The sequence below is a fragment of the Watersipora subatra genome, chromosome 7 (genome assembly GCF_963576615.1).
Source record: "Watersipora subatra chromosome 7, tzWatSuba1.1, whole genome shotgun sequence".
Classification (NCBI taxonomy): domain Eukaryota; kingdom Metazoa; phylum Bryozoa; class Gymnolaemata; order Cheilostomatida; family Watersiporidae; genus Watersipora; species Watersipora subatra.
In genome coordinates, this window is record NC_088714.1 from 51,767,123 (window position 1) to 51,793,618 (window position 26,496).

Sequence of the window (26,496 nt, forward strand, 5' to 3'; positions counted from 1 at the left end):
CGGGATAGCTAGAGTATATGTATATTGTTACAGATAGATGTCATTTTTAAATGCTATCAGTTAACATCTGTAAGTTTTTAAAGTCCTGCATACTGTTTTGTGTTGATGTGTTAAGTATAATAGGAATTTGTTAATATTGATAACAAAACATTTTCATCCTGAGTAAACCATAGGCGAACGGTAATTTTGCCACACAATAGGTTTGTACAACCTGTGCGCATTTAATAAGCAGTGAATACTAAATATATCGTAGGATTGGATTGTATACATGTAAGTTGTTTAGTGGTAGGCCTCGTTAAAAAAAGTTTTACCTGGATAATTTTCATACAGCGTAGCGTCATGTTGTAATGGACGTGAAGCCGCTAATCGCAACCAGGCTCAAATGAATAGTATCGCAAACATCACCTTGGCTGTTTTTGGGCTTTCTACGTGAACAGAGACAGTGTGAATCTCCGCTGGTGTACGCGCTAAGAGTATGTAAGCCGGTGTACTATATTTATTGCCTAATCTTTTGTCAATACAAATGTACATGTTTTACCCTTCTGTCGATAATCAGGAAACCAACTAGTTAGTTTTTTAGTTTATTTTTTGTAAGTAAGGCGCTATTGGCAGAGTATCCTGAGCATAATCCCATCTCACTCTCAAGTCTAATTCTTGCTATATGGGATAGATTTTTCTTGTGCCTAAAGTAATTCTCGCTAATGATGCCACACCCGACCGTCAAGATTATACGGGAGCTACCCGGGAGCTCCGTATACGGGAGCTGGACCGAAAACTGGCCCTGATGAATTTGGACCGAACACAGGCCCGTAGAATCAGACCGAATACTGGCCTCGTAGGATCAGACCGAATACTGGCCTCGTAGGATCAGACCGAATACTGGCCTCGTAGGATCAGACCGAATACTGGCCTCGTAGGATCAGACCGAATACTGGCCTCGTAGGATCAGACCGAATACTGGCCTCGTAGGATCAGACCGAATACTGGCCTCGTAGGATCAGACCGAATACTGGCCTCGTAGGATCAGACCGAATACTGGCCTCGTAGGATCAGACCGAATACTGGCCTCGTAGGATCAGACCGAATACTGGCCTCGTAGGATCAGACCGAATACTGGCCTCGTAGGATCAGACCGAATACTGGCCTCGTAGGATCAGACCGAATACTGGCCTCGTAGGATCAGACCGAATACTGGCCTCGTAGGATCAGACCGAATACTGGCCTCGTAACCTGGTTGCCGGTATACCCCAACACTGTAACTCCTGAACAAAACTCTTGGAAGTTAGAGTTACTCGGCTTCAGGCATGAAATTATCCAACTATCATTAAATGTCTAGTTCCTATTAGTTAGCAGAACACTTGTCTGGCTGAGGTGGTGCACTAGCGTGGATGCAGCTGTGGTTCGCTGTCTAATACCACGTGCCTACGCACAGCGTTACAGACCCGCCAAATCTGTTGGTCGTCCCTCGAAGCCTTGTGTGGCTGCAGCTATGAAACACAGTCTTAAGCCACGGCTTATGAGGAGAAGACAAAACAAATAAAGCTAGTGCTCCCTACTAGCTAGTCTACTATGAATCAATTAACAACACATTGAGAAAGCGTCAGAGTTTATTCACAAATATCAGCACAAAGCACAGCACGAGCAGAACGCCCTCACAACACGATTGCATGTCCTTATATATACACAAAAAATGGCAAAACTAAGATAATTGGTTAATATAATATAGGTCAATTTCACTGACGGTAATTGGTTGCACACATGGATAAGACAGCAAAACGATAAGATTCAATAAGCACCCAGTCAAATCTTACCGCAGAAGTTAGCACAAAACAAACAAAACGAGTGTCTATTACCTCCGCTTTACAAGTCCTCTCTCTGATACGCCCGCTTATTACCCATAAATACCGTAAGCTAGTTCTAACACACATCAGTTGCAATCATGGTGCCCTACTGCATAGAATGTTCCTTTAAAGCTAATAGCCTTCGTGATCTGAAGAAACACGAGCGCTTGCATCGTCGACGTGTGAGCTGCCCCACATGCAGTGCCGAATTTACATCACTAGACCAACTGAAGACTCATAAGCTACAGGAGCACTCTAGGACTGTAGCCTGTCAGACCGAGCAACCCTGCAGCCGGGGCCGATCTCCTCCGCGACGTCGCCCTCCTCACCAGAGACCTGAATCTCGGCACCCTCGAAGACAGTCTCCTCCACGCTCCGCACGACGCCCTCGAACGCACTCGCCTCCTCCCAGGCGACCCCAATGGCGACCTGCAAAGCGTTCGAAGCCTGAGCCAAAGCCGGCAGTACCCTCTGTGGCTGTTCGGCAACTAGCTCCGCTTGAGATATTCGACTCGGACTATAGCCTATAGTTCCGAGCTGATTCTCCCCCAAATGGCCCTTTTCAGGGCCACCACCTTGTACAAGAGTGTTGTTCATCTGGCTATGCGTGTTTACTTCATGCCTCTTACTCTAGGAGAGGGGCTAGGTTAATTGCTCGTTTGTTAGATTGGCAGAGTGTATATTGATGAACAAGAATTACATCTGGTCTATCATCAGACTTGGTCAAACCATAATAGTCTCAGCTGTTTTTGCACAGGATTCTAGTTACAGCATAGAGGCAGTCACTGGAACAAGTTAGTTAAGTGTTAGCGATTACTAAGGCATTAGTGGATATATTGCTTTATTTGGTGATCAATAATAGTTGTTCATGTTACTGCCAGCACTCTGCACCCAGGTTGAAGTTGCATCTTTTCTATTATTATTCATGTGGTGAAACACTAGCCATGGGCCCCTCTATTCTTTGAAGATGAGTCCAATAGTATAATGTACTCTGCTACATGCGGTGGCAGCAGCAAAGTGATTTCCACAACTTTAATCAAGCATGATGGAAACACATATTTCGAAATGAGATTTAGAGCAAATAAAAGCAAAGTTTGAACTCTCTCAGTCAGTCTAGCTATAGTTGATATTCCTACAGGCTTGGCAGGAAATAGTAAGGAGTACTGATTTGTCTTGCAAGTGCGCATGCCATAAAGAAGAAGCAAGTTTTGCTGACAAAAAGCGCTTTATTCTTCGAAAAAAAACCTGCATAAGTAGGTTAGAATGAGTTACCCTGACTTACTCCCTACTAGGGGTTCTGCACCTGGGCAACCTAATATCCCAGTAAGAAGTTTTGCATGTAATGTAAGAACTGTAGATTGTTTCTGCTAGCAAAAAATTTCAGCATTGCACTCCAGAGATGTCTCTGCACTGCGAAAATAGCATTAGCCAGATAAGCCCAGCATAGAAAGTTGGGCAGCACAGATAATAAGTCAGGAGTTAACTTCTCATGGAGAACTACGCTAGGTTAATTTAGATGTGACACAACTAAAATGTACTAATCGATTTCATGCAATTCTTTCAAATCAAAACAATTATCAAATAATTAAGTACTATAAATAATAATAGTAATAATAGAGTAAATAATAAGTAAATTTAAGTACATACAAGTATAGTAATAAATTAAATAATAAATAAGAGGATTGCCAAAATATTTAGATTAGACCATTGTTACTAAACAATTAGTATTGCCTTAAGGGAGAAGTGTTGCCTGATTAAGTTTGTAGCCATTATTGTCCCTCAGTTGATGCGTGTTATGTCCGTTCAACTCACGCTCACGTGTAACAAATAGGTTTGTTACCTCAACTTAGTCGCCCATCACTCAATCTTCCAATCATAATTAGTTGATTCAGTGTTTGACCCTATCAAAAGATGCAAACAGGTGAATTGGTTTCCGATCCTTAGCTTTAACACGTAAATCTAGAAACGGAGTTTTACTAAGTTCAATCTATTGTTGTGTAAAGTAATTCACATTAACCATTAATAGTTGTTATTAAACAACATTATGCATTGATCTTCTTCACTCTATAGTTAGAATTTATACCACAACTCGGTGATTGCCGAGACCTCCTCAAACTCAAGAGAAAAATTTACCATCACAGCTAGCCTATCAATCAATCTTTCTAGGAATAAATGCTATTTTGCACTCTTATTTGTCATCTACTCCTATACAAGGCTGATCGTAATTATGGGACCACCTAGCAATTTATTTTGCGTTTTTTGAAATTTGTGGTATAAACTCATGTTCTATTTTATCTCAGACCATACATATTATTCACATTTGAGCAGCAAGTTTTGTAGACACTGTCTGTCACTAGAAGCATTTTCAAGAATGTAATCTATTTATTGGGTAACCATTTTATATCTTGTGATTGACATGAAGGCTGGCCAGTTAAATATTAAGATGTTTCTAAGACTTCAGAGGCCACCAAGTTGTATACATATAACTTTTAGGTACATGCATATTCGAAAACCATGTAAAACCTGACCAATTTCTTTAACGGATGTAAACTCAGTTTTTATTGAATATTTGTCAAAATGTACAGATACCGTTACATTACACCAAAACAATGCTAAAAAGGCAAATATCAGTTGATATATTCATGTGTAGAATATTCACTAATGCTCATGTGTAAACAGCCTTAGCTTTCTATTGATGTACAGAGTATCATAATTCGTCTAATTCATACTTAACAAGCTATGAATTAGTAATAAATAATGCATTTATTTTAAGTGTGTAAAATCAGTGTATGTTTTAAAGGAATCTACGTGCTGTGGAATATTAGCTTATCTCCGAATACACAGAGCAGATTACCAAGAAAGACAGTCTTCTATGTTGCCCAGAAACCAGCGTTTTGTTCATGCACTCTCTGCTTCTTTTCCAGAGGTAGGTTATGTCAGACCGTTACAAAATTGGTTGTTATTTCAGGTTTTGCTTCCAAAGGCCCTAGTAAAACAACTCTGGCATTCTCATATGAATTGATGAGCATATGTTGAGCAGATATCTGGTCTGTTTCCTTGTTCAAGTGCTGTACACATATGATGTGTTCTATTTCCACATACATGGCTCTGTATATTTGTGGTGTATACTCTGTATATATTTATTATTTAATGAAATTGAACATTAAAATCGAGGCTGGCATAAGCCTCGTTTTAACTGTTGCTTAGGAATTCGATAATTTCTAACTGTTATTGATGGAACCATTGAATCTGGCATGCTAACTACTTGTATTTGTAACATAATTTTTGAAGACAAAGTTGCGCTGAAACCAATTGGTGGTGAATAAAGTGCTTTGGATGAGGGTTCAGAAATAAGTAGCTAAGAAAAGTACTAACGTTTTTATTCTAGTTCATCAGTGGAGGGCAAACATTGCCAGCCATGGCTTACGGGGGACCTCAAATACAAGTAAACGGGTACCACCTAAGAGGTAGGATTATTTTTGCGTGCCAATGGAGATACAATGAATACAATTCCTACATTTTTGTCTGTGTCTTTTACAAATTTAGCGTTCTTCAGCTCATAATTTATGTCATGTACTTCCGTACATACTGTACATGGCATAAGTAGTTTTTTACTTGTGCCATGGTGGTTTTGAGAGGCTTGACAAACATAATCAAAACCATTTTTTACCAGCTACATACTCTGTAGCCTAGTAAACGGATCAATTCTTTCATTTTATTTGGAAGTTGGGCTGAGATGATTAACACGTATTGCTTCAAGACCAATTGAAGCGATACATGATGGTACTGCTTCAATTGTTCTTGAAAAGTCGTACTTGTAAACACTTAACATTTTCAGTTGTGGCACCACAATCTGTTGAGAAATACTCCAATCTTCATCTTTGCTTTCTCTTTACCTTGACATATACACTCCATAGATCTCTAACGCCAATGACCTACATGGTTGTGATGGATGTGTAAAATTAATACTTAAAGGTTGACTTGCAATAAAATTCACATTACAGTTATTTGGTATCAAAAGATTCACCATGTCTTACTCTGTTGTGTTGTAGGTGCGAAATATGTGGAAATGTGATTACAAGCTCTTGAAAGCTCAAAAACGAAAAGCCGTCGTAGATTGGAATCCGTTTATTTCTCTGGCGTAGTCATGACAGTTTGTTTATTGTCTTGTCACGTGATGTTGCGAATATCTATTTGATCGTTTTGATCGTATTTTCGATGTTTTTAAAGTTGCATCTCACACTTGTCCAGTTAATTGCAGTATTCTTATTCCCTTTTTAGTAATACTAACAAATTCTAATTAAATAACCTGAAAGAGAAAAACTAAATTGGTAAGATACTGAAGTCGTCAAGAATTAGTCAATGTTCAATATTATCGGTACCTTGGCTGTTCAAAGTGCCATGAGAGATCCTCAGGCATATTGTCGGAAAATTATCAGTAATTGGTCTGTTTTCAAACTCGTCTATATGAATTCTCTTTGTTTTTACTGTCATAAAGCACAGTGAATAACCTTTTGGACAATTATTCTGAAATGCTAGAAACCAGTCGATTTGTGCAGGTGTTAGAGTGTCGGTCCACTCAGCTGAATTTCATGAGTTCGAATTCTGAACAAAGCAATCTTTTATCCTTGCCTTTAATCGTAACTTCAGAGACAGAAAGACGACTCTTATTTTCTTAAAGTAAAGATTATCTTGTATTGTTATTGGAAAATTTTGTTAGGAAATGACATGCTTTATTGAAAAATCTTATTCACATGGAATGCTGAAACTTCTTATAAATGAATTGATATTTGATTCATTGATTGCTAAATTACGAGGATTTACTTCCTTGTATTCATTACAGGGCCTGGTTTATCCATTATGGACTGTCGGCAAAACGAGTTTATAAGAACACCTCCAAATTATCCATTTAAGAAGGTGTTCCGGGTTATGTCATACAACGTCCTCTCAGACAATCTGTGCCAAATACATTCTGAACTCTATACATCCTGCCAGCGGGAAGCCCTTGACTTTGGCTACAGGAAGAGGAAAATTATTGACGAAATATTGAAATTTCGTCCTTCGGTAAGTCTTAGTTCTCGATAGTAATTAACTTACCTGATGCACTAGGTAAGCAAGCTATAGCTCAATGCACATGCTTTCTAGTAGAAGTGGTGACATTAGGATGTTAGGGGAGAAAACAACTCTGACTCCTTATAGGTTTATGAGTGCCCTGATGTCAAACCAAATTTCTTGAGATGCGCTTTGCTCAGGAATTTAAGTCTAAAAACTCCATGAAAGTCAACATGATTTATTACTATAAGATTTTAAGGCTTGTTTCTCTATCATTTCTGCGTGATCAGGAAGCTATTTTTAAGAAAAAGTTTGCAAAAAGTTATTCTGACGAGAAAAAATTAATTTACAGCATGATTGCAATTATGCAAGACGACTCCTAGTGTTTTTCTGGTTTTGGTCTATTGTATTCTATTCATATATAAATCTCAAACTCTGTGTGTTGTTCATATGTAAGTCTGCCTGTAGTATTTCGGTGTAGGCTATATCCAGTTATAGCTGATTAAAATCTGGCAATAAAAAATCCGCATCGCGCTGGATTGGAACTGCCAGTTCACAGGCGGCTATATTACTCATTAGGCCACACAGGATTCATTGGGCAGATAGTCATTACATTGGTTAAGACATGCATAACGACAAGGTGTTTCACGCAACATCACTGGGGTTGGCTCTCAAAGCTCTGATTAGTAAGTTGAGTCATATACTAGCTTACTCAAATTAGCCATTGGCAGCTACACTACCTGTCACTGTTTATAAGCTGCTTTTTTATTACTTGTGCAACACCGGGCATTCATCTAGTTAGTATATAAACTTATTAATACATGGTTATTTATACATATCTCAGTGTTTGCTTTTTTGCCCATTCTATGTCCAGTTATGGCGATTGAAATCTGGCAATGAAAAGTCTGCTTGGCAATGGGATTGAACTTGGAAAGCAGGTGCGTTCGACAACACACATTCAAACCACTTCTCCACGCATTTAACCCACTACTCCAAGCAACTATCCTGCCCTGCTAAGGCATAGCACGGGTACTTATTGCAGCTCCCAATCAAAGTGTGCGTGACTTTGCATCCGTGCATCTGAATGCACCCAGTTCGATTGATGGGATGTGCAATCTTTTTTTTCAACATTTTAGCAACGCGATATTCAAGTTTTTAAGCGTTGCGAGTTTTTCTGTGAGCTACATCCGTTTTGAAAAAGGCTGTTTTTAAAACGTAGCTTGGTTTAGCTGGCTTACGCGCTAAGCAGCTTGCGTGACACAGTCATTAAATATGAGCAGATCTTTGCCTATTTTATTTATTTAAAGTTTTACGTTATTCTTTTATTTATTTTATTCAAAACTAATGTTTTATAACTATCTTTTATCAATTTCGTTTAAAACATTGTCCTTTGTATGCATATTGTCAACTGTATGCATGTTGTTGCATGTTATATGGATATAGTACATTAACATGCAGAATTTCCTTTCATCAACAGACGAGTTTTGAGTTCATTATGCGCGTTCATCACAAAAGCTCATTACAGTACAGTGCGCCCTCGCGATACGATTATAATCCGTTCCAGGGTTGGCATCGTATAGCGAAAACGCCGTATAGAAGGGTATAGAAACTTAAATATATTAAATATAAAGAGCACTTGGCTGTAACAGTTAGTCAATCACTAAAAATTTGTCGAGCAGATATAGCTCTGCTCTCATCAGGTGTTAACTTTATAAAGATGAAATTCAAGATGGCTACCAGTGAGTGTAGGAATGACTTATCAATCACATCTCAATGGATAATCCCCATCAGCCGATGAGAACTGCCTAAGAGATTTCAAACTGCCATTTGAAATGGATGAGCAGATAATCCTAGCGTGCCTGCATGATGATTCAAATTTAATTCTTGTATTCAATGTGCATTGGTTTGGCTTGCAGATAATCACAAATTTTTTTAAATGCTCACACACAATGCACATGTGTTTTTGTGCGCGTGCATGTCTGTATATATATACTAGCTGAATGCCCTGGGTTACACGCGTAATGGAAAACAGCTTATAAACATTACCTTATCTGCTACATTACCTTTACACTACATTACTAGCAACTGTTTATAAGCCGTTTTTATTACCCGTGCAACTCCGAGCATTCACCTAGTAAGGCCGGCTGCTAATAGTTACGTGTGACTCAAAGTCGTTACGCATATTCCAACCACTGTAATGAATATCTTATCTTCACCATTATTGATGATTCTGCTTAGTTGAATGCCAGTCTAGTGGGAATGCTTCGCTAGTGGGAAATGCGACGCTTCCAGAACTGGAGGTTCTGATATCAAATCCTATATTAAGCAGATTTTTATTGCTAGATTTTAATCTCGATACACAGGTATGAAAACAAAAAGACCAATAAAAAGGCTGACAAACACTGAAATATATACATATTTATATATACAGTGAAACTCGAATAACTCAAACTTCAAGGGACCGAGCAAAAGTGTTCGAATTATCAGAGCGTTCAAGTTATCAGAGCACTGTCACAAGTCCATGTATTTACTTATTTATTAGTAGATACATGTACATATACAAACTATAATATAAATCAAAAGCACAAATGGCTTGTTTCAAATTAAATGCTTCTAATGTAAAGTTTAAAACGTTTTTATCAAAAAGTATAGAGATTTTTCTATCACTTGAGATTGGTTTGTTGTTTGAGGTGATGTTATTGCCAGGACGTTTTTTAAATTGACATTGGCAAAACTTGATCGTTGCTGAAATGCTCAAAAGAAAAGACATCTTTTTCTTTTGAGCGTTTTACCCACGATCAATTTGGCCGATTTTTCTTGAAGTTTATGCAAAGATTACCTTACTTTACCCGGGATTCGTTAAGAGCAACACTCCGAGGCAGTTCAATTAAAAGTTTTACGAGTTTTTACGGTACATTGTATATCACTCACGCTTTTTGAATGGATACTTATTGAATGTACACACGTATTCTGTGTTTAGGTCAAACGATGAATAGTTTTTTTTAGCTAAGACAACGTATACGTTTAATTACAACAATTTTTAAGATGTTTTAAACATTCAACATTCCGACGTTGATTCAACACGGAATCAACGTCGGAAGGATTTTCGCCACGCAATTACAAAACAAAAACGACATGCTGTTTTTGTTATGTGCGGGGCGAAAATCCTTGCGCGGGTGACCCGGCTAGCCCGTGCTATTCATCGTATAGCAGTATAAATCAAATTTCACCAAACCTTTAGAAAAGTCGTTGACAAAAATATTTTGTCGATGGAGGTAATAACGACGCTTATGAATTACGAAAAGTTGAGGTTTACCTCTATGGCTTGGAATAAAGTGATTTTATAAAGCGATATCAACCGTTTCGGTAGCCGTTGGGCAAAAAACAGTTCGAATTAACAGTGTTGAGTTCGAGTTATATAGAGCCATTTATCATTGCGTGGGAACGGACCAAGCAAATCCAGTCGAGTTAACCATGTGTTCGCTATATCCGAGGGCGAGTTATCCATGTTTCACTGTATATATATATATAAATCTAGGAGACAGATAAACGGATATACATGTATATGTGTGTGTATATATACTATGTTTCACATACAGATTGTCTGCTTGCAAGAAGTTGATGAGGAGTATTTTCAAAGCTTTTACTTGCATGAGTTGTCCAAGAATGGATACGACGGCGAGTTTGTGCGACGAACAGGTAAGTTCCGCAGGTCATAATGCAGGTTTGTAGCATCATGCGGGGCCACTGGTAGTTTTATAAGAATAGGACTTATCCAGAAATAAATGATTTTTCAGCTAAAAATAATTTTTAATATTTGGTGAATAATTTTGAAAGTTCCCATATACTTAAGAAAGCTCTGAATGGCAAAGATATATCAGCATTAGTGTACATGAATATTTTTGTTGGGTCTATTCACCATTGAACTTCAAGGTTCTTTGAATCATCAATTAATTATAAAATTTTTAGTTTTTTAAATGTATTGTAACAGGAAAGTAGAATGTCAAAACAATCCTTTCTCTTGTGAACACCACTCAGACATTGTTTCTAGATGAATATGTAAAATATCACTATGATATCTGTATTTTAAAGTGTAGGGCAAGCATTATAAAAAGTGCTGGTAGAAATGTCTCATCATTCGCGAAAAACATGTTCAAGTTTTCATACTCAGCTCAATTTGTGAATACAGCAAAAATAATTTATGTGTTAAGTAAAAATTGTATTCACTTTATATACCATAAAATACAGCTTTCTACCAGTTGTCATATTTGATAGCTGTTGTGAATGAGACACCGCGGATGATGGGACACCCCATACTTTGAGTTAAACACATTGCACTAGATTTTTATCCAGTTATTGGATGTTTTTGGGATTAGTGCTTATTTGCAGATGTGAATGTAAGTTCTAGAAAAGGACTAAAATTTGAGTTAAATGATTATAACCTTTGTCCAGACCAGTGGTTCAGAATGGGGGGTTAAGAATTATTGAGTGTATACTTATTCTCTGTGCTTTACCGGCATACTTGACGATCTCTCCCGGCACATTAAACTGCCATGGTACTAGTTTCCAATAAAACAAGTATTTTGTCGTCACCAGCAGTATGGCATTCTTGAGTGCCGGGAGAGATCGTCAGGTTTGCCAATAAAACACAGAAATTAAGTATACATTCTGAAATTTCCAGTACCATACAATAACATACGGTGCAATCATTTATCCCATCCTCCAATCGCCGCTTCGGAGGCATGAACAGACACAATTCTTATTATAGTAAAGATTCCGGTTTAATACTAAAGACAGGAAATTTGGCATAGCCTCGGTAATACAGAAAATAGGCTGAAAATCATAACAACATATCACTATTTATTCAACGCATAATCACATATCACTGTTCATTCATCTCATAACAACATATCACTGTTCATTCATCTCATAACAACATATCACTGTTCATTCATTTCATAACAACATATCACTGTACATTCAATTCATAGTAATATATTACTGTTGTTATGAGTGATAGATAGATGTAGTTTATCTAACTAGGCTCTATAAACTTTCGATTATTATACCTTATTCATGTTTTCGGGCACTCCAAAGATAGGATTTTGTTATATTTTTGGATAATTCGAGATGTAGCGAGTGGGTCATTCTCAGGGGCCCCATGTAACAACGGCGTGTTACACATTTGGGCACTCGTAGATTAATATTTATTGGCCCTTTTTTTGTTACATTGTGGCCGATCTCGTGAGTAACTTCTTGTGCATGCGTAACCTTGAGATGGTGATTTTACACCTACAATATTGCGATTTTTAAAAAGGCCCTAAATAGTAGATTATAGGGTAATATCTTCTTTGCCATTTTGTGTTTTATTGGTAACTATGGCAAGGCTGTAACTTGTTACTCAGCTATCTCCACACTCTGCATCAGCTGATTGAGTTGTCAAGTTGTCAGAGATATTTTGGCAGTCGCTGCAGCTGAGTGTTAATTTGATGATACAGCTATGCTTAGCCCCTGCATCTGATCAATGATTTTTAGATGCCAATGTCGATGGGGTGGCCATCTTCTATAAGAAAATCGACTTTAAGTTACTCGAGTGGAAGCCTGTGGAGTACTTTGTGAGCAAGACAGCCATACTAAATCGTGGTAATGTTGGTGAGTTGTCTTACCAGTTTTTATCACCATGTCTCCAGGTTTCTTCTCTTTGGTATCTTGAAAAGGTTGGTTTGGAATTTCAATTTAGCACTTCTGTGATGAAGAGGCAGGAAAGATATATTTTGCATATTTTTTGTTGGCTAAATTACACAGTAATTATTTTGGTTGTCGTTAGACCACATTGGTCGGACAGACTGTTAGACCGCTTTGGTCAAACAGTCTGAGATGTTCACACTTGTGCATGACTTTATAACAGTTCATAGTATGTGCTATTTCAACTAGCGAAGTTTTGACTCTATATAGAGAGAGGTCTTATCCTGTGGGATACATAACCTCACTACATTAGTGAGGTTATGACTTTTAGAATGGAATCTACTTGGTTTTTGTGTGATTCAAAAGATACACGTTTATATTTTTGTATCTTATTTTGACTTTTGTCATTAGAATTATTGTAATGTGATTAAACCTTTGATTATGTTAATCATTGTCATTCGGTAAGAGAATTTGCATCTTAGAAAAGTTACCATACCCCAGGGGTCTGCAACCTTTTTCACTCAAAGAGCCATTTGGACCCGTTTTCCACAGGAAAGAACGCAGAGAAGCCACAACCCCCCCTTTGATATTTTATTTAAAAAGAAAACAAATACTACATGTAATGTTTTTGTTTAGCTTTTAATGCTTGTATACCATGTTTACACCATAAAACGAAAAGGTGTGGACTGTATAATGATTTAACTGCTGAGAAAACAAAATTAAACTTTTGCGAGAAAAACGATAAAATAGCTAATAATAACTTGAACGTAACATGAATATATTACGTTGTTTTTAAGGTTACTTTCTAGAACAGTTGCAACTTCATGTTTAATTCAGTCCTTCTTTTCACAAAATGCCGAACTTAAATTCTAACTGCGGCAAATGTGCTGCGTCTCTTCTGCGGGCTGTCATTTAGCAAATGTGCTGCGTCTCTTCTGCGGGCTGTCATTTAGCGCGTACGGTGCATTAGCTGTCAATCGGAATAATAAAAGACAATTTATTCAAACAATGACAAAGTATGAATATATAATGCGAAATAGCCAATTAAAATATTAAACTATTGTATTTGGTTAGTGTGATTTCTGCTCCTGGACCACAATTTCAGTCTTATTTTTAAAAGATTGTCAACAGATGCTCACAAATCTTAACGAATGATTCTTTTATACATTCTCCATCGGTGAACGGCTTTTCATCCTGATTATTTCTTGACCGGCCACAAAACTTGCATATGTAGTTGAATTTGCAGACTTCACCCACTTCTTCAAATGAATTTTGCTCGAATTAGCTTTAGCATCAGTTTCGAAACGGCCTTTTTTCTGTCATCTCTTTCTGGATATTTTTTAGCAAAGGCTGCGTGTTTATTCTGAAAGTGTCTTGCGACATTTGACTTGTTGTTGTTGCAAATTTCTCATTACATATTAAGCAAACTGGTGAACCAGTCTCATCTGCAGTGAAAGCAAATGAATCACTCCACGTAAGACTAAATGTTCTATTTTCCTCTGTCACTTTTCTTTTTTTAGTATTCGCCATAGTCTGCCTACCTGGGGTAAGAAAAATCGATAAGTTTGGCGCTGGCTAGTGCAATTTTGGTGGTTTTATTGGCGCATAAATAATGGCGTATAACAAGTGACAATGTTTGATTTATTCCATAATTTTCTAAGTTATATTACAAAATCTAGTGATAAAACTTTTACATTTTATGTATTACTTGGCATATGGTTAAAAAGGAATAAGAAGAAACACCAAATTTACAGGGAGTCGCAGCAATGGGTTGAAAGAGCCGTAAGTGGGTCTGGAGCCTTAGTTTTCTGATCCCTGCGACATACCCAGTCAGTAGGCTGTAACAAATTGAGGAATAGTGCAGTGGCGATGAAAGCTCTCATAGAAGTTACTTTCTGATCATCCCTGTAACTGCTCACTGAATGCCTTTTTTTCAGATTTAGCTTACAGTAAGGTAAAGAGGCAAGTGCATCACAAGCGCTGTCACTACTAATCAGAAATTAAGGGTTGTCCTCTCTGTTATCAAACAAAGCAAATAACTCATTCTAAAGTGTTGAAGTTCGCTAAAATTGTGTTAACACTTAGTATCAATACTAACATTTTAAAATTTATTCATTTCAAACATTCGGTAAACGGGCCATTATTTTCCTTAGCATGATCATCGCTTATTGTTCAAGGACGACCAACATTCTTACTCCGTATTTTCCAATTGACGTTCTTCTTCTTGCAGGTATGGTTATGGCGCTACAGCCCGTAGAATACAAAGAGCTAAGGCTACCGACACGGGTCTGTGTGGCTAATACCCATCTACTGTTCAACATGAAGAGAGGGGACATCAAACTTGCTCAGCTCGCTTACCTTTTGGCTAACTTACACCAAATTGCTCAAAAACCTGGTGAGTTCTTGGGGCTCGTTCTTGGGGCTCGTTCTTGGGGCTCGTTCTTGGGGCTCGTTCTTGGGGCTCGTTCTTGGGGCTCGTTCTTGGGGCTCGTTCTTGCGGCTCGTTCTTGGGGCTCGTTCTTGGGGCTCGTTCTTGGGGCTCGTTGTGGGTTTCTGTGCTGGTAATGGTCAATTGCTGTTCATTCACCTCATAATAACATATGAGGGCGATTCGATAAGTAAAGATAATTTCCTTATAAGTTGGAATATTATTGTGATACATGCATAATTTTTTGAAATTATGTTCTTTTAGGTGTTGTCTTCACACTAATCTTTTTCAATAACTTTGAGGCTATAAATTTTTTTGGAGACTTTCAAAATGGCTGCCCCTCTTAAAATTTGCTCACATGTTGAACAGAGAGCTGTAATAAGATTTTTGTCAGTGAAGGAGTCAGACCAAGTGACATTTATAGGAGAATGAAAGCTCAATGTGGTGACAGTTGTTTAAACCAAAACGGAGTTTTCAAATGGGCTAGCAGTTTTAAGGAAGGAAGGACCTCTATTGAGGATGAACCAAGGTCAGGCAGGCCAAAAGAGGCAGCCACACCATCCAATTTGGAGGCTGTGGACAAGCTTGTCAGAGCAGACAGGAGGATAAAGGTAGAGGAAATTGCTGAATCATTGAGCATCTCCATTGGAACAGTGCATTCCATTCTTCATGAAGACCTTGGGTACTCAAAGGTGTGCTGCAGGTGGGTACCCAAAATGCTCAGTGATGCCAACAAAGCTAAGTGGTTGGAAATGTCTAGGAAGAATCTGGACAGGGTTCAAAAAGAAGGTGATTCCTTTTTAAACAGACTTGTGACTTGTGATGAGACCTGTGTGGCACACTATGAGCCAGAGTCAAAGCAGCAGTCATTGAGGTGGAAACACCCATCATCTCCTGTCACAAAGAAGTTCACAGCACAGAGAAGTGTCAAGAAAGTGATGTTGACAGTGTTGTGGGGTGTGAGAGGCCCCATTAAAGTAAGCTTTCTTGAGCAGGGAACCACAGTAAACAGTGAAAATTACTGCCAACTGCTACAGCAAGTCAAGAAGGACATTAACCCTTTAGCGACCGCGGGCTTACGGCTGGAAATTCCCCAGCGTACCAGTGCATTTACTATGGCGATTTGAGCCTTCGACACCACTGCGTAAAAACTGCATCAATTTTCTTTAAAAATTGAGGTAGTTACATAAATTAACATGCATCGGAATCCTGAGAAATTTCTCTACAAGCTGATACTTTTTTAATGTAGTTAGCTTGTATTTGCTTACCTGCAAGAGTCGCAATTCGTTGAAGCTACGAGTTTTTTTATGTTAGTACGTCATTTTCAATTGTATTTTATATTCACTAAAAGCAATTGGCAATGTTGTATAAATAATTCTTGCATGGATTCATATGTTCACAACAATTTGCAAAAAAAATTAGTCGTCCAAGAGCATTGAAAGCGGAGTTATGAGCTCCGATGTATAGCGGGAGCGCCATTGGAAAAGCTCGAGACGCCATGTCCATAAGCAGCGCAAGACAGTCATCCGACAAGGTTGCTCCAACCTTCGTGCAAATTGGCACAAAACTGCAAATGAATATGCATCTGGAAGCTGAGACATTTTCCTGCAGAATGAGATTTTTTCCTCCACACAGCTTGCAAAAACTTTGCAGCTAGACATCTATATATGCGCAGTTACAATTTTTTGCTCTGAATTTTTATGCATTTCTTGAGACTAGATTTATGTAAAAAATTTGCATATAAAGTCATTGCACAGATTCATGTGTGCTGCAGCAAAGATTAACTGGATGTGTGCAAGAAGAATTGAGTCGTGAGCCTATATTCACACATTTGGTGAAGCAGCAAAAGACAGGAAGCAACATTTATGAGCAGAAACAGCAAATCATGGACTGCTAGATTGCAGAACAATATGAGAACTGAACTATTTGATTAGACTGCTGCTCTGAAGATGGCAGTGTGCAACAAATACAGCACATCAATGCACAACTAATACAATAGATTAGCAAATGTATGTACAAAAGCTAGCAATACAAAGCAGTGAAGCATTTGCAGAAACTAAACAAAATACCATTTGTAAATAAATTTAGCTAGCATGGTAAGGATCAAAACATGACTCGCACAAAGATATTCCAAAATTGCCTCCGCTGCCAGTGCAATCAGCTTGCTCATCGACAATGTATACAGACAATTGGTGCACATAGCCAGAGACAGCAATGGAAAGCAAATAACATAATTCCAAATTTAGATCTTTTAGATGGAATATGCTGTCTGAAGTTGAGCCAGCCTTTCCATGCCAGCAAGCTTTCATCTACAAATATAAATTTATCAGATAGAAAAACAGGATAGAACCAGTCGCATGTCATGGCAAAAACATTTTTTAATTTGAACAATTTATTGCCAGCAGGGTCTTCAAAATTGTCAATAAAGTGTAAACTTGCTCCTAATTTTCTTTCAATTTATAAACTGATTAAAAATCAGCGTAGATAATAAAGGAATGTGGACCAGTAAGGCAATAGAGTAGGCTTTTTGAAAATACCTATATGCAAAACTAAACAAGCAACTCGCCAAATATTTATCATCAACAGGCTCCGAAGCATCGCAATGTTTTTGAAGGCCATATTTATTCGTTTCGTTAAATAAAACATTTATCATGGCCGATGTTTAAAAAGCTTTGAATAATAAAAACACTTACCTGTTTAAGAATTCAAACTTATACTCCTGCCAGGCTGTCAGCAAAATGTAATTCTTTTGGTTTTAAATCAGCTCCTCTCTGAAATCCGTCATGACTCCCTCCTTCAACGCCGGCCGTTTCACTCTCACTTTCGTACTCCGATTCACTCTGTCGAATTTCTTTTTCACTTTCATCTTCTTCTTCATATTCTTCTGCACTGAAATCCTCTGCTTCACTTTCATACCAGTCGATATCTTCCTGTAAACGAATCTTTTTAGCAGCGCTTGAAATATCGCGTCCGTTCATGATGATAAGCTTTCCAAAAAGAACGATCAACTTTTAGCAACGTGTTCTTTTTGCACATGCGTATAATGGACTCATTACTGCCTCAAAATAGTAGTGTGATATCTTTTAAAACTCCTAAAAATATTAATTAAAAATTTTAGTGCCGTTTTTAAAATAAATAAATGAATTTAAAAAATACGTATCGAAGACTCAGATCTGACGGGCAATTACGGGTTTGGTACGCTGAGACTGCGCTCTCAGCCCGTAAGATTACGGGAACGGGAGTCAAAAGGTTAAGAACAAGAGAAGAGGCATGCAATCTCGTGGCGTCATTCTCCACCAAGACAATGCAAGGCCCCACACTGCCACTCAAACCATTGAGACCATAAACCAACTAGGTTGGGAACTGTTGGACCACCCACCTTACAGCCCTGATCTTGCACCTTCTGACTATCATCTCTTTGGTGCTCTAAAGTCCTATACCAGAGAGATTCATATGGAGACTCACGACGAGGTCAAAGCTACTGTGAGCGAATGGTTACGAAAGCAATCTGCAGAATTTTCTTCAGATGGGATCAAGAAACTGGTACCAAGATGGCAGAAATGGGTTGACTTGTCTGGCAAATATGTTGAAAAAAAAATAAAGTATCTAACTCAACTACAACTTGACTTATTGTAAAATTATCTTTACTTATCGAATCGCCCTCGTATCACTGTTCATTCAACTCATAACAACATATCACTGTACATTCATCTCATAACAACATATCACTGTACATTCAACACATAACAATATATCACTGTACATTTAACTCATAACAACATATCACTCACTGTTCATTCAACTCATAACTACATATCACTGTCCATTCAACTCATAACAACATATCACTGTTCATTCAACTCACAACAACATATCACTGTTCATTCAACTCATAACAACATATCACTGTTCATTCAACTCATAACAACATATCACTGTACATTCAACTCATAACAACATATCACTGTACATTTAACTCATAACAACATATCACTGTACATTCAACTCATAACAACATATCACTGTACATTGAACTCATAACAACATATCACTGTTCATTCAACTCATAACAGCATATCACTGTTCATTCATCTCATAACAACATATCACTGTACATTCAACTCATAACAACATATCACTGTACATTCACCTCATAACAACATCACTGTTCATTCAACTCATAACAACATATCACTGTTCATTCAACTCATAACAACATATCACTGTACATTCAACTCATAACAACATATCACTGTACATTCAACTCATAACAACATATCACTGTTCATTCAACTCATAACAACATATCACTGTACATTCAACTCATAATAACATATCACTATACATTCAACTCATAACAACATATCACTGTTCATTCAACTCCTAACAACATATCACTGTTCATTTAACTCATAACAACATATCACTGTACATTCAACTCATAACAACATATCACTGTACATTCAACTCATAACAACATATCACTGTCCATTCAACTCATAACAACATATCACTGTTCATTCAACTCATAACAACATATCACTGTACATTCAACTGCTAAGACATTGCTGTTTCAGACCAACCAGCGGGCAGCTACTATCCAAGCTTTCTGTGCGGAGACCTTAACTCAACACCCAACTCTGATTTGTGCACGTTCATCAAGTCCGGCTATATAAACTATGCAGAAAAGGATAAATACTACATTTCAGGGCAAATACACTGTTATCCTCAAACTCGGGTATGACATTGTGAATTAATAGTATGAGGTCAAGCAATGCCATGCGATTGGCTACTTTCGGGTTCCTTTGTAATTTGGGTGCTGTGATTGGTTGTTTTCGAGTTCTGGTGGATTTTTTTGTGTATCTTGTTCCATTGCTAAATGCGTATTTTTGCCAAGGAATCTACTTGTCTTACGATATCATATGTTTGTTTTACAAACCAAAAATATGCATAATACAAACAATCTATATATTTCTCAAAGTATGTCTGTCTGCCTTCCGGCTATAGCTATTAATAGAATAGCTGTAGCTGAACAACAATGCTGACGCAATGTCATGGCTTACCGTCATTAGAAGCCTAGTTTACTGGAATTTACTATTGGCAGTGTGCCAGGCTAATAGCTTGAAAGTTACAGTTGTTTGACAAGGTTTTAAAACTTTTACAGTTGCTTTTATTTTTCTCCAAATTTATTTCAACTACATAAAACACTTCTCTCATGATATGTAGTTTGAAAGTTAAAATGGGAAATGTTGTTATATGTTAAATACAAATCAATTTTCTGTCCAGACTTTTTTATTACCCAGGCAACGCCGGGTAGCACAGCTAGTATAATAATATAAAACAAACAAATATATACATTTTATTTTATATGATAACACAAACATTGTTATTGTTTTATAATGAAAAACAACAATATGGGTTGGTTTCTGCTATGAACTTGTAATTTGTGTTGCTGAACAAACCTAAAACGTAATTGAGTTGATGAGGATGATGATTTGTTTATCATGGTGGGAATGAACAACACCAACTGCCTTTATTGACAATGTATGTCTATGAGCTTGTCTATGAGCTTGTCAGAGCATGTAATTCTGGAGTTCATATCCATTTAGTCTCGTATCGTGATTCTCTTTCACATTATGTTCTTATAGTTATTACTTTTCTCATTACAGAGGAGTTTTATTCCTGCAAGCATTCTACCTCCCTTCCTTTCACACCGGTGTACCTTGCTGCCTGCAGCAACTAGCTTTGCTGGCACGGCTACGAACCCTTCTGACGATAGATTATCCGCAACTGGCAGCTCCAAGCGTGACAGAAGTCCGAGTAATTCACAGAGCGAAGCTTCAAAAACCAAAAAATCTGATATTTTGGCCTTTCCGCAAGCTGCTGCTGCCCGCAACGAGCCGGAAGTTTCTGACAGCGTCTTTTCTTCAGAGGCTCCATCAGCAGCCCGCTCATCCAATCAATTCTGCAATATGTCTGCCAGCACATCTAGGGCTGCTCAACCTGGTCAAGATGAACCCTGGGGAGAGCTCAGGCATCAGTTTAAGTTCTGCTCTAGCTACAAGCATACTATCGATAGATACGGTTACTATAATGTTCCTGGTGTGACTACCATGCATCACGGTCAAGCTGGTCTGAAAGTCGATCATATATTTTATGCAGGTGAATAGTCAGTCGTACACTGTTTCATATCATTTCTATGGATTGCCGATGAGTTGCTCTCTGGAATTGTCTTCTAACTTGGTTTTTGTCATATTGTAGGTAGTAAGCCACCTCAGGGAAGGTATAATCTACTCCTTCTCAACAGGTAATCATCTTCATCTGTTTTTAGTTTACACTAGATGCCCCTACAACGTAAGTAATCCATTCCAGGAACGTTTACGTTATAGGGACTTTACGTTATATGAACAGTAAAATACATGTAAATTGTCTAATTCGTTCCAACATCTTTCCAAACTCACCCCTCTGATCCTTTGAAAAGGAAAAAGTCTAGACTTGACTTTTGGATTTAATGACTGTTCAGTAAAAGTAGTGTTATTGGTTTGTATCGACAACTTTTCTTATCGCTTTCACTCTGTTTAAAGAATAGAGAAAGCATAATATTATTATGCTTTATTAGTTATCTTGAGGTGTTGACTGATGTTCTAAAAAAAGAATCAAGAAGATTGACCCACTAGAAGCTGAGATATAGCCTGCCAAACACAGGTCTACCTAATAAAGAATCAGAGGAAACCCTTCGAAAATCCCGAAAACTGTGACGTATAAAATCGACTTAATGGTCATGTGCCGGAGTTGCGCACCCTTACCGCCGTTATGTATAATGATTGTTTTGGCTACGAGATGTGAAACGCTTCTCGCGATAGTAAATAATTTACATACTAGCTCTGGGTTCTCAGAAAAATCAACCAAACATTGTGTGGTAAAGGCATTTGCCCACAACCCCTCGCCATGATTTTTCAAAGCAGAAGAGCAGATTTTGACTATTGTGCTTCAAATTTTAACTCGATCTCCACGGATATGCTCCGAAAATCATCTGTTCAACGAACGGCGCGTGTATAGTCTATATGCGATATCCGCGAGTTGCAGTTTGTTAAGAATAAGAAATAGGAATGGGACTTTTTGTTCCTTCATCATGTTTCTACTGTGTATCTACTGCAGCATTCTTCTACTGTGTATCTACTGCAGCATTCAGTTGATTTTCATGATTATCGTCACTATTAACAGACTGGAAGTTCACTACAGCCATAATCTTAAAAAGACTAACTTGACCGTGCTGCTCTTGCTATAAAAGAAAACGATAACTTTTGCTTTGATTTTTCTATTGATCTATTATCTTATTTATGATTATTTTTTATGATTTATATAATATTCATAATGCATATTATACAAAAAAATAATAATATAACTGCGAATAGAATAAATGATGTAACTAATATAATTTGTATAAAATTCCAAATGATAACCGAGATTGATGATTGATTTAATTGATTCCATTTATTAGCTATAATTAAAAAAATCTGAACAACGCTAAAGATGAGTCTGAATAGGGAAGCTAAGTAGGAGAACAACAAAACTGAGCTGAACTAGCAAGATAGCGAAATGTTGCGAAATAATAGATGCGTGTAATTATTTTATGCTAAAACTAATCTACACGTCAGAGGGACTGGTTCGGAATACTAGGAGCGATGATTGTTAGGCCCAATTTGATTGTTCTATACTCCCAGGGATTAAACCAATTAAAATGCCGTGATTGTTATAGGAGACCGCATTAGTTGGCTTAATTGACCAATGGCACACAAGTCGATTTCATACGTCATATATTGATGATTACCAAAACACTTTTGTTTTTTGGTAGACCTGTGTTTGGCTGGCTATATCTCAGCTTCTGGTTGGTCAATCTCCTTGATTCTTTTTTTAGAACATCAGTCGACACCTCAAGATGAATAATAAAGCATAATAACATTATGCTTTCTCTATTCTTTAAAGTTCAGAATTATGATAAAATTACAATAAGTTTAGGGGAGCGCGCACCTTCAATGTCACTTTACATCGACTTTTTCCCTATTTTTATTGTAGATAGCAATGTCTATTCTTCAAAAGAAAAATAATAAGAACATTTTCTAAAATAATGCATAAAATATATTTTTACTATTTTAAGTTAGGTCTCTGTCCGGTTAATAAGATACCTTTCGACAGAACTACAATTTGTGACATTCAACAGTTCAAAATTTTTAGACTAGCTGAGAAATTTCAGCCTTGGACAAAAAATGGCGTTTTTTGGAATATACTGCGCCCGAAAAAGTGATGAACAAATTTTTAATTGGGAAAAATTGAGCCCAAAAAAGGCGTGAACAGATTTTTAAGGAAAATGTTAGACTGTTAGAACAAAAATATCTCTTCAAGAGTAAAAAAAACCTTTTCAACAACCCTTCCACCTCACACACCTCACCATCCCAACCTCTAAGACTTGTAACAGAACAAACATGTAACTACACAAGACACTTTATTTGCACGCACTCACCTGTATTTGAACCCAGAACATCTGATCTATAAAACAGCACCCTAACCATTACACCACAGTTGCTTGAAGCTAGCCATGCATTAAATAAGTCACATATCATTACTAGGCTATGTTATTGTATCAAACTATGACTTGTAAGCTTCAATTGAAAAGCTCAGAATAAAGCCAGCTTTAATATGGAAGTTTTCAGAGAATATTCTACTGCAATTTCGCAGCTAAAAGGTCAGCAGCTGTTCTGGACCATGGCACGTGTGAATAAAGATGCGTTTTTTTTAAACTGTTAAAGATCAAACAGAGGCGTGAAATTTTAAGTGTTAATTTCCTTCTTGAGGATGAATTCTATGACAAGACCACCACTAAGAGTGAAATTGCAACAATCAAGAGGAGAAATTGGAAAATCTCAGACAGATGGAAATCTGCTGACCCAAGAAAATGAGGAAGCTGTGCCTGAAAGGCAGCTGCATGATACTTTGTGTCTGGGTCACAAAAGAGTAGCTCATAAAGGTAGAGACATAACAACTAGATGGATAACTAGACTGGATGACCAGACCAGAGATGTCCCAACTACTTTTGTGCCAGTGATAGCACCCTTTACAAGTAAAAGTTTCCTTGATCTTCTGGAGATGGATTTTGTGGATTTTGCAACTTGCCCTGTGGCTGCTCAACACTGCCACATACATGGTCATTAAATGTTATCGATCATCGTAAAAAGGTTTATGTACATTTATTCTCTTGTAGAAGAAATGTGCGGAAGACGCGTTGCAAGTACTTCAGAGTTACTGCTGGTCATTTGGGTATTCTAAAAATGTTTTATGTGACAACGGCAAAGAGTTGATAAACAAGCTTTTAGATCATTTCGCAGGAGAAATTACCATTGCTATAGCGCATGGTGCACCCAGAACACCTACAACATAAGGTTTAGTGAAAAGGAGTGATAGAACAAGGCAGGAATACATACATGCATTGTTGACTGGAGAAAAGATAAATGTGACAAAACGGTGCCAGCACACGCTTTATGTATGTTATACAATGTATCATAGGTATCATCAAGCGTATAGCTGTAGTTGTATCTCTCTATGAAGCTGTATTTGGCAGAAAAGCCCACAAAGCAACTAAAGTGGCAGAGAACAAAATAGACCCTGAAAAAGATAAAGATGTCAAGTAGGATGAACCAACACAAAAGAAAAAGTTCAAACAGATTCATGAAAACCAAAGCAATTCCAACAAACAAATGGTTGTACAAACTCATAATTCAAAAACATTATTGATGGTGGGTGAAACATTAGCTCTGAACATCCCTATACCAGACAAAGTGACCAGATTACACCCAAACATTCCAGTCAGTCAAGTTACTGAGGTCTCCAGTGATTATGTCAAAATGGTTACAAAAAGTTATCATAAATGAGTGAATCAGCGTCGCAAGGCTAACCAAATGCACTAGCATCTTTCAAGCTAATGAACTTGACTATACTTAGGAAATACCATTTTTTGAAGCTTGCATAAGCACCGTTCAGTAAATATGTTTCTACCAAACTATTTGCTCTTTTTTGTTTTGTTCGGTTAACAATAATACATTGTATGTAGTTGTATATGTAGTGGACTGGAATTTTCAAGCTAACCAAACGTTTTCAGACTAGGCTATAATTGTTTGATTTGTTCAAATTTTTTAAACAAAACAAATTTGGATTACAACATATATAATAGAGATAACCCTATACGTCATTTACTCTTCTAACTGCGGCAAGGAAGAAGACACCACTTTTAAGGTTGACTACAAGATGCTCGTTATTTAAATCAAATTTGAGAATTTTAACCGACTTTACACTTTACGTTATATGGAATTTTTTGAGTAGTACGAAGTAAAACTTGACATAAATTCTTTACATTTTGTGGAATTTACGTTTAGGAGGTATACATTAATAGGAGTGTCTAATGTATCACAGTAATTGATGACATAATATTCAACAAGTAATGATGAAATGTTTTCCTGCAGATATGGTTTGGTCTCTGAACAAGAAATTTCTGCTGCCGGACATATTCCAAATATGGAAGTCCCTAGCGATCACCTCCCAATAGTTGCAGAATTCTGCTTGACCAAGTAAAAGGAACTGCTAGTACAAGCTGGTACATCAAGAGTTGTCTGCTTTTCATCATATTGCATTGATTACTTTGTTAACATAATGGTTCTTCAGTTGCAGATCGTTAGTGACAGAGTCCTGTTTTTTTATGAAAGACATTATTGAATGTCTCATGCATATCATTGCAAGAAGTTTGTGTTTTGAGTAATTATTATTACGCATGAAATTCTCCAGCCAGAAGAAGATATTTTAGATCCATTCTATCTTATTTATTTTTTATTGGAATTTAAATCTGGCTCATATTAGTTTGTATAATTAGTATTGTTTTTGCATGGTTAGGTATACAATCAGGAAGATTTGTATAGCTAGATTAATTACTGTCACCTCTTCAGGCTTCTCACAGTTCAGAGAGGGGACGACTTGCAAATAATTTTTATAGACTTTTATTGTTGACATTCACCAGTTCTATAGAACCACCTTTGCTCAGGATTACACGGTGATAAGATTTTATTATAGAGCAAATAATAATTTTATTTGACTTGGCTAATATTTTTATGAATTAAATAGCCTAATAAATTAAATGTTGGACAACTGTCATCGCTGTCAAATTGGCATTCTCAAAGTTGTGTTGCGAGTCTTTGTCTGCGCTCGGTTGCTCTCATCCGTCAAAGAAACTGACTCACCAATTGGCCCATCGATCGTGCATCGTCTAAGTGATTGGTTACTTGAGCGCACCAGCGCTTTCACTGATCATTAAGCATGCATTTCCTTCTCTAAAAACGCTTGAAAATACCTTTGTATGCACTGGTACAAACAAACTTGGAATTACTCAGGTAGTGCGCTCTTAGTTACTACATTAGTAATAATTGGACAAGAACGAAAGTTCACACA

At 37.3% G+C, this 26,496-nt stretch overlaps 1 protein-coding gene across 1 annotated transcript; it reads left to right on the forward strand.

The window, feature by feature from the left end:
- LOC137399963 (protein angel homolog 1-like) lies at positions 1-26,196 on the forward strand. Its single transcript, XM_068086238.1, has 11 exons — positions 1-69; positions 4,642-4,767; positions 5,230-5,308; positions 6,685-6,905; positions 10,493-10,592; positions 12,429-12,545; positions 14,809-14,973; positions 19,584-19,744; positions 20,676-21,168; positions 21,268-21,313; positions 25,521-26,196. The coding sequence occupies exons 2-11, from the start codon at positions 4,714-4,716 to the stop codon at positions 25,627-25,629; spliced, it is 1,545 nt and encodes a 514-aa protein (XP_067942339.1). The 5' UTR covers positions 1-69; positions 4,642-4,713; the 3' UTR covers positions 25,630-26,196.
- Positions 26,197-26,496: the final 300 nt, after the last annotated feature.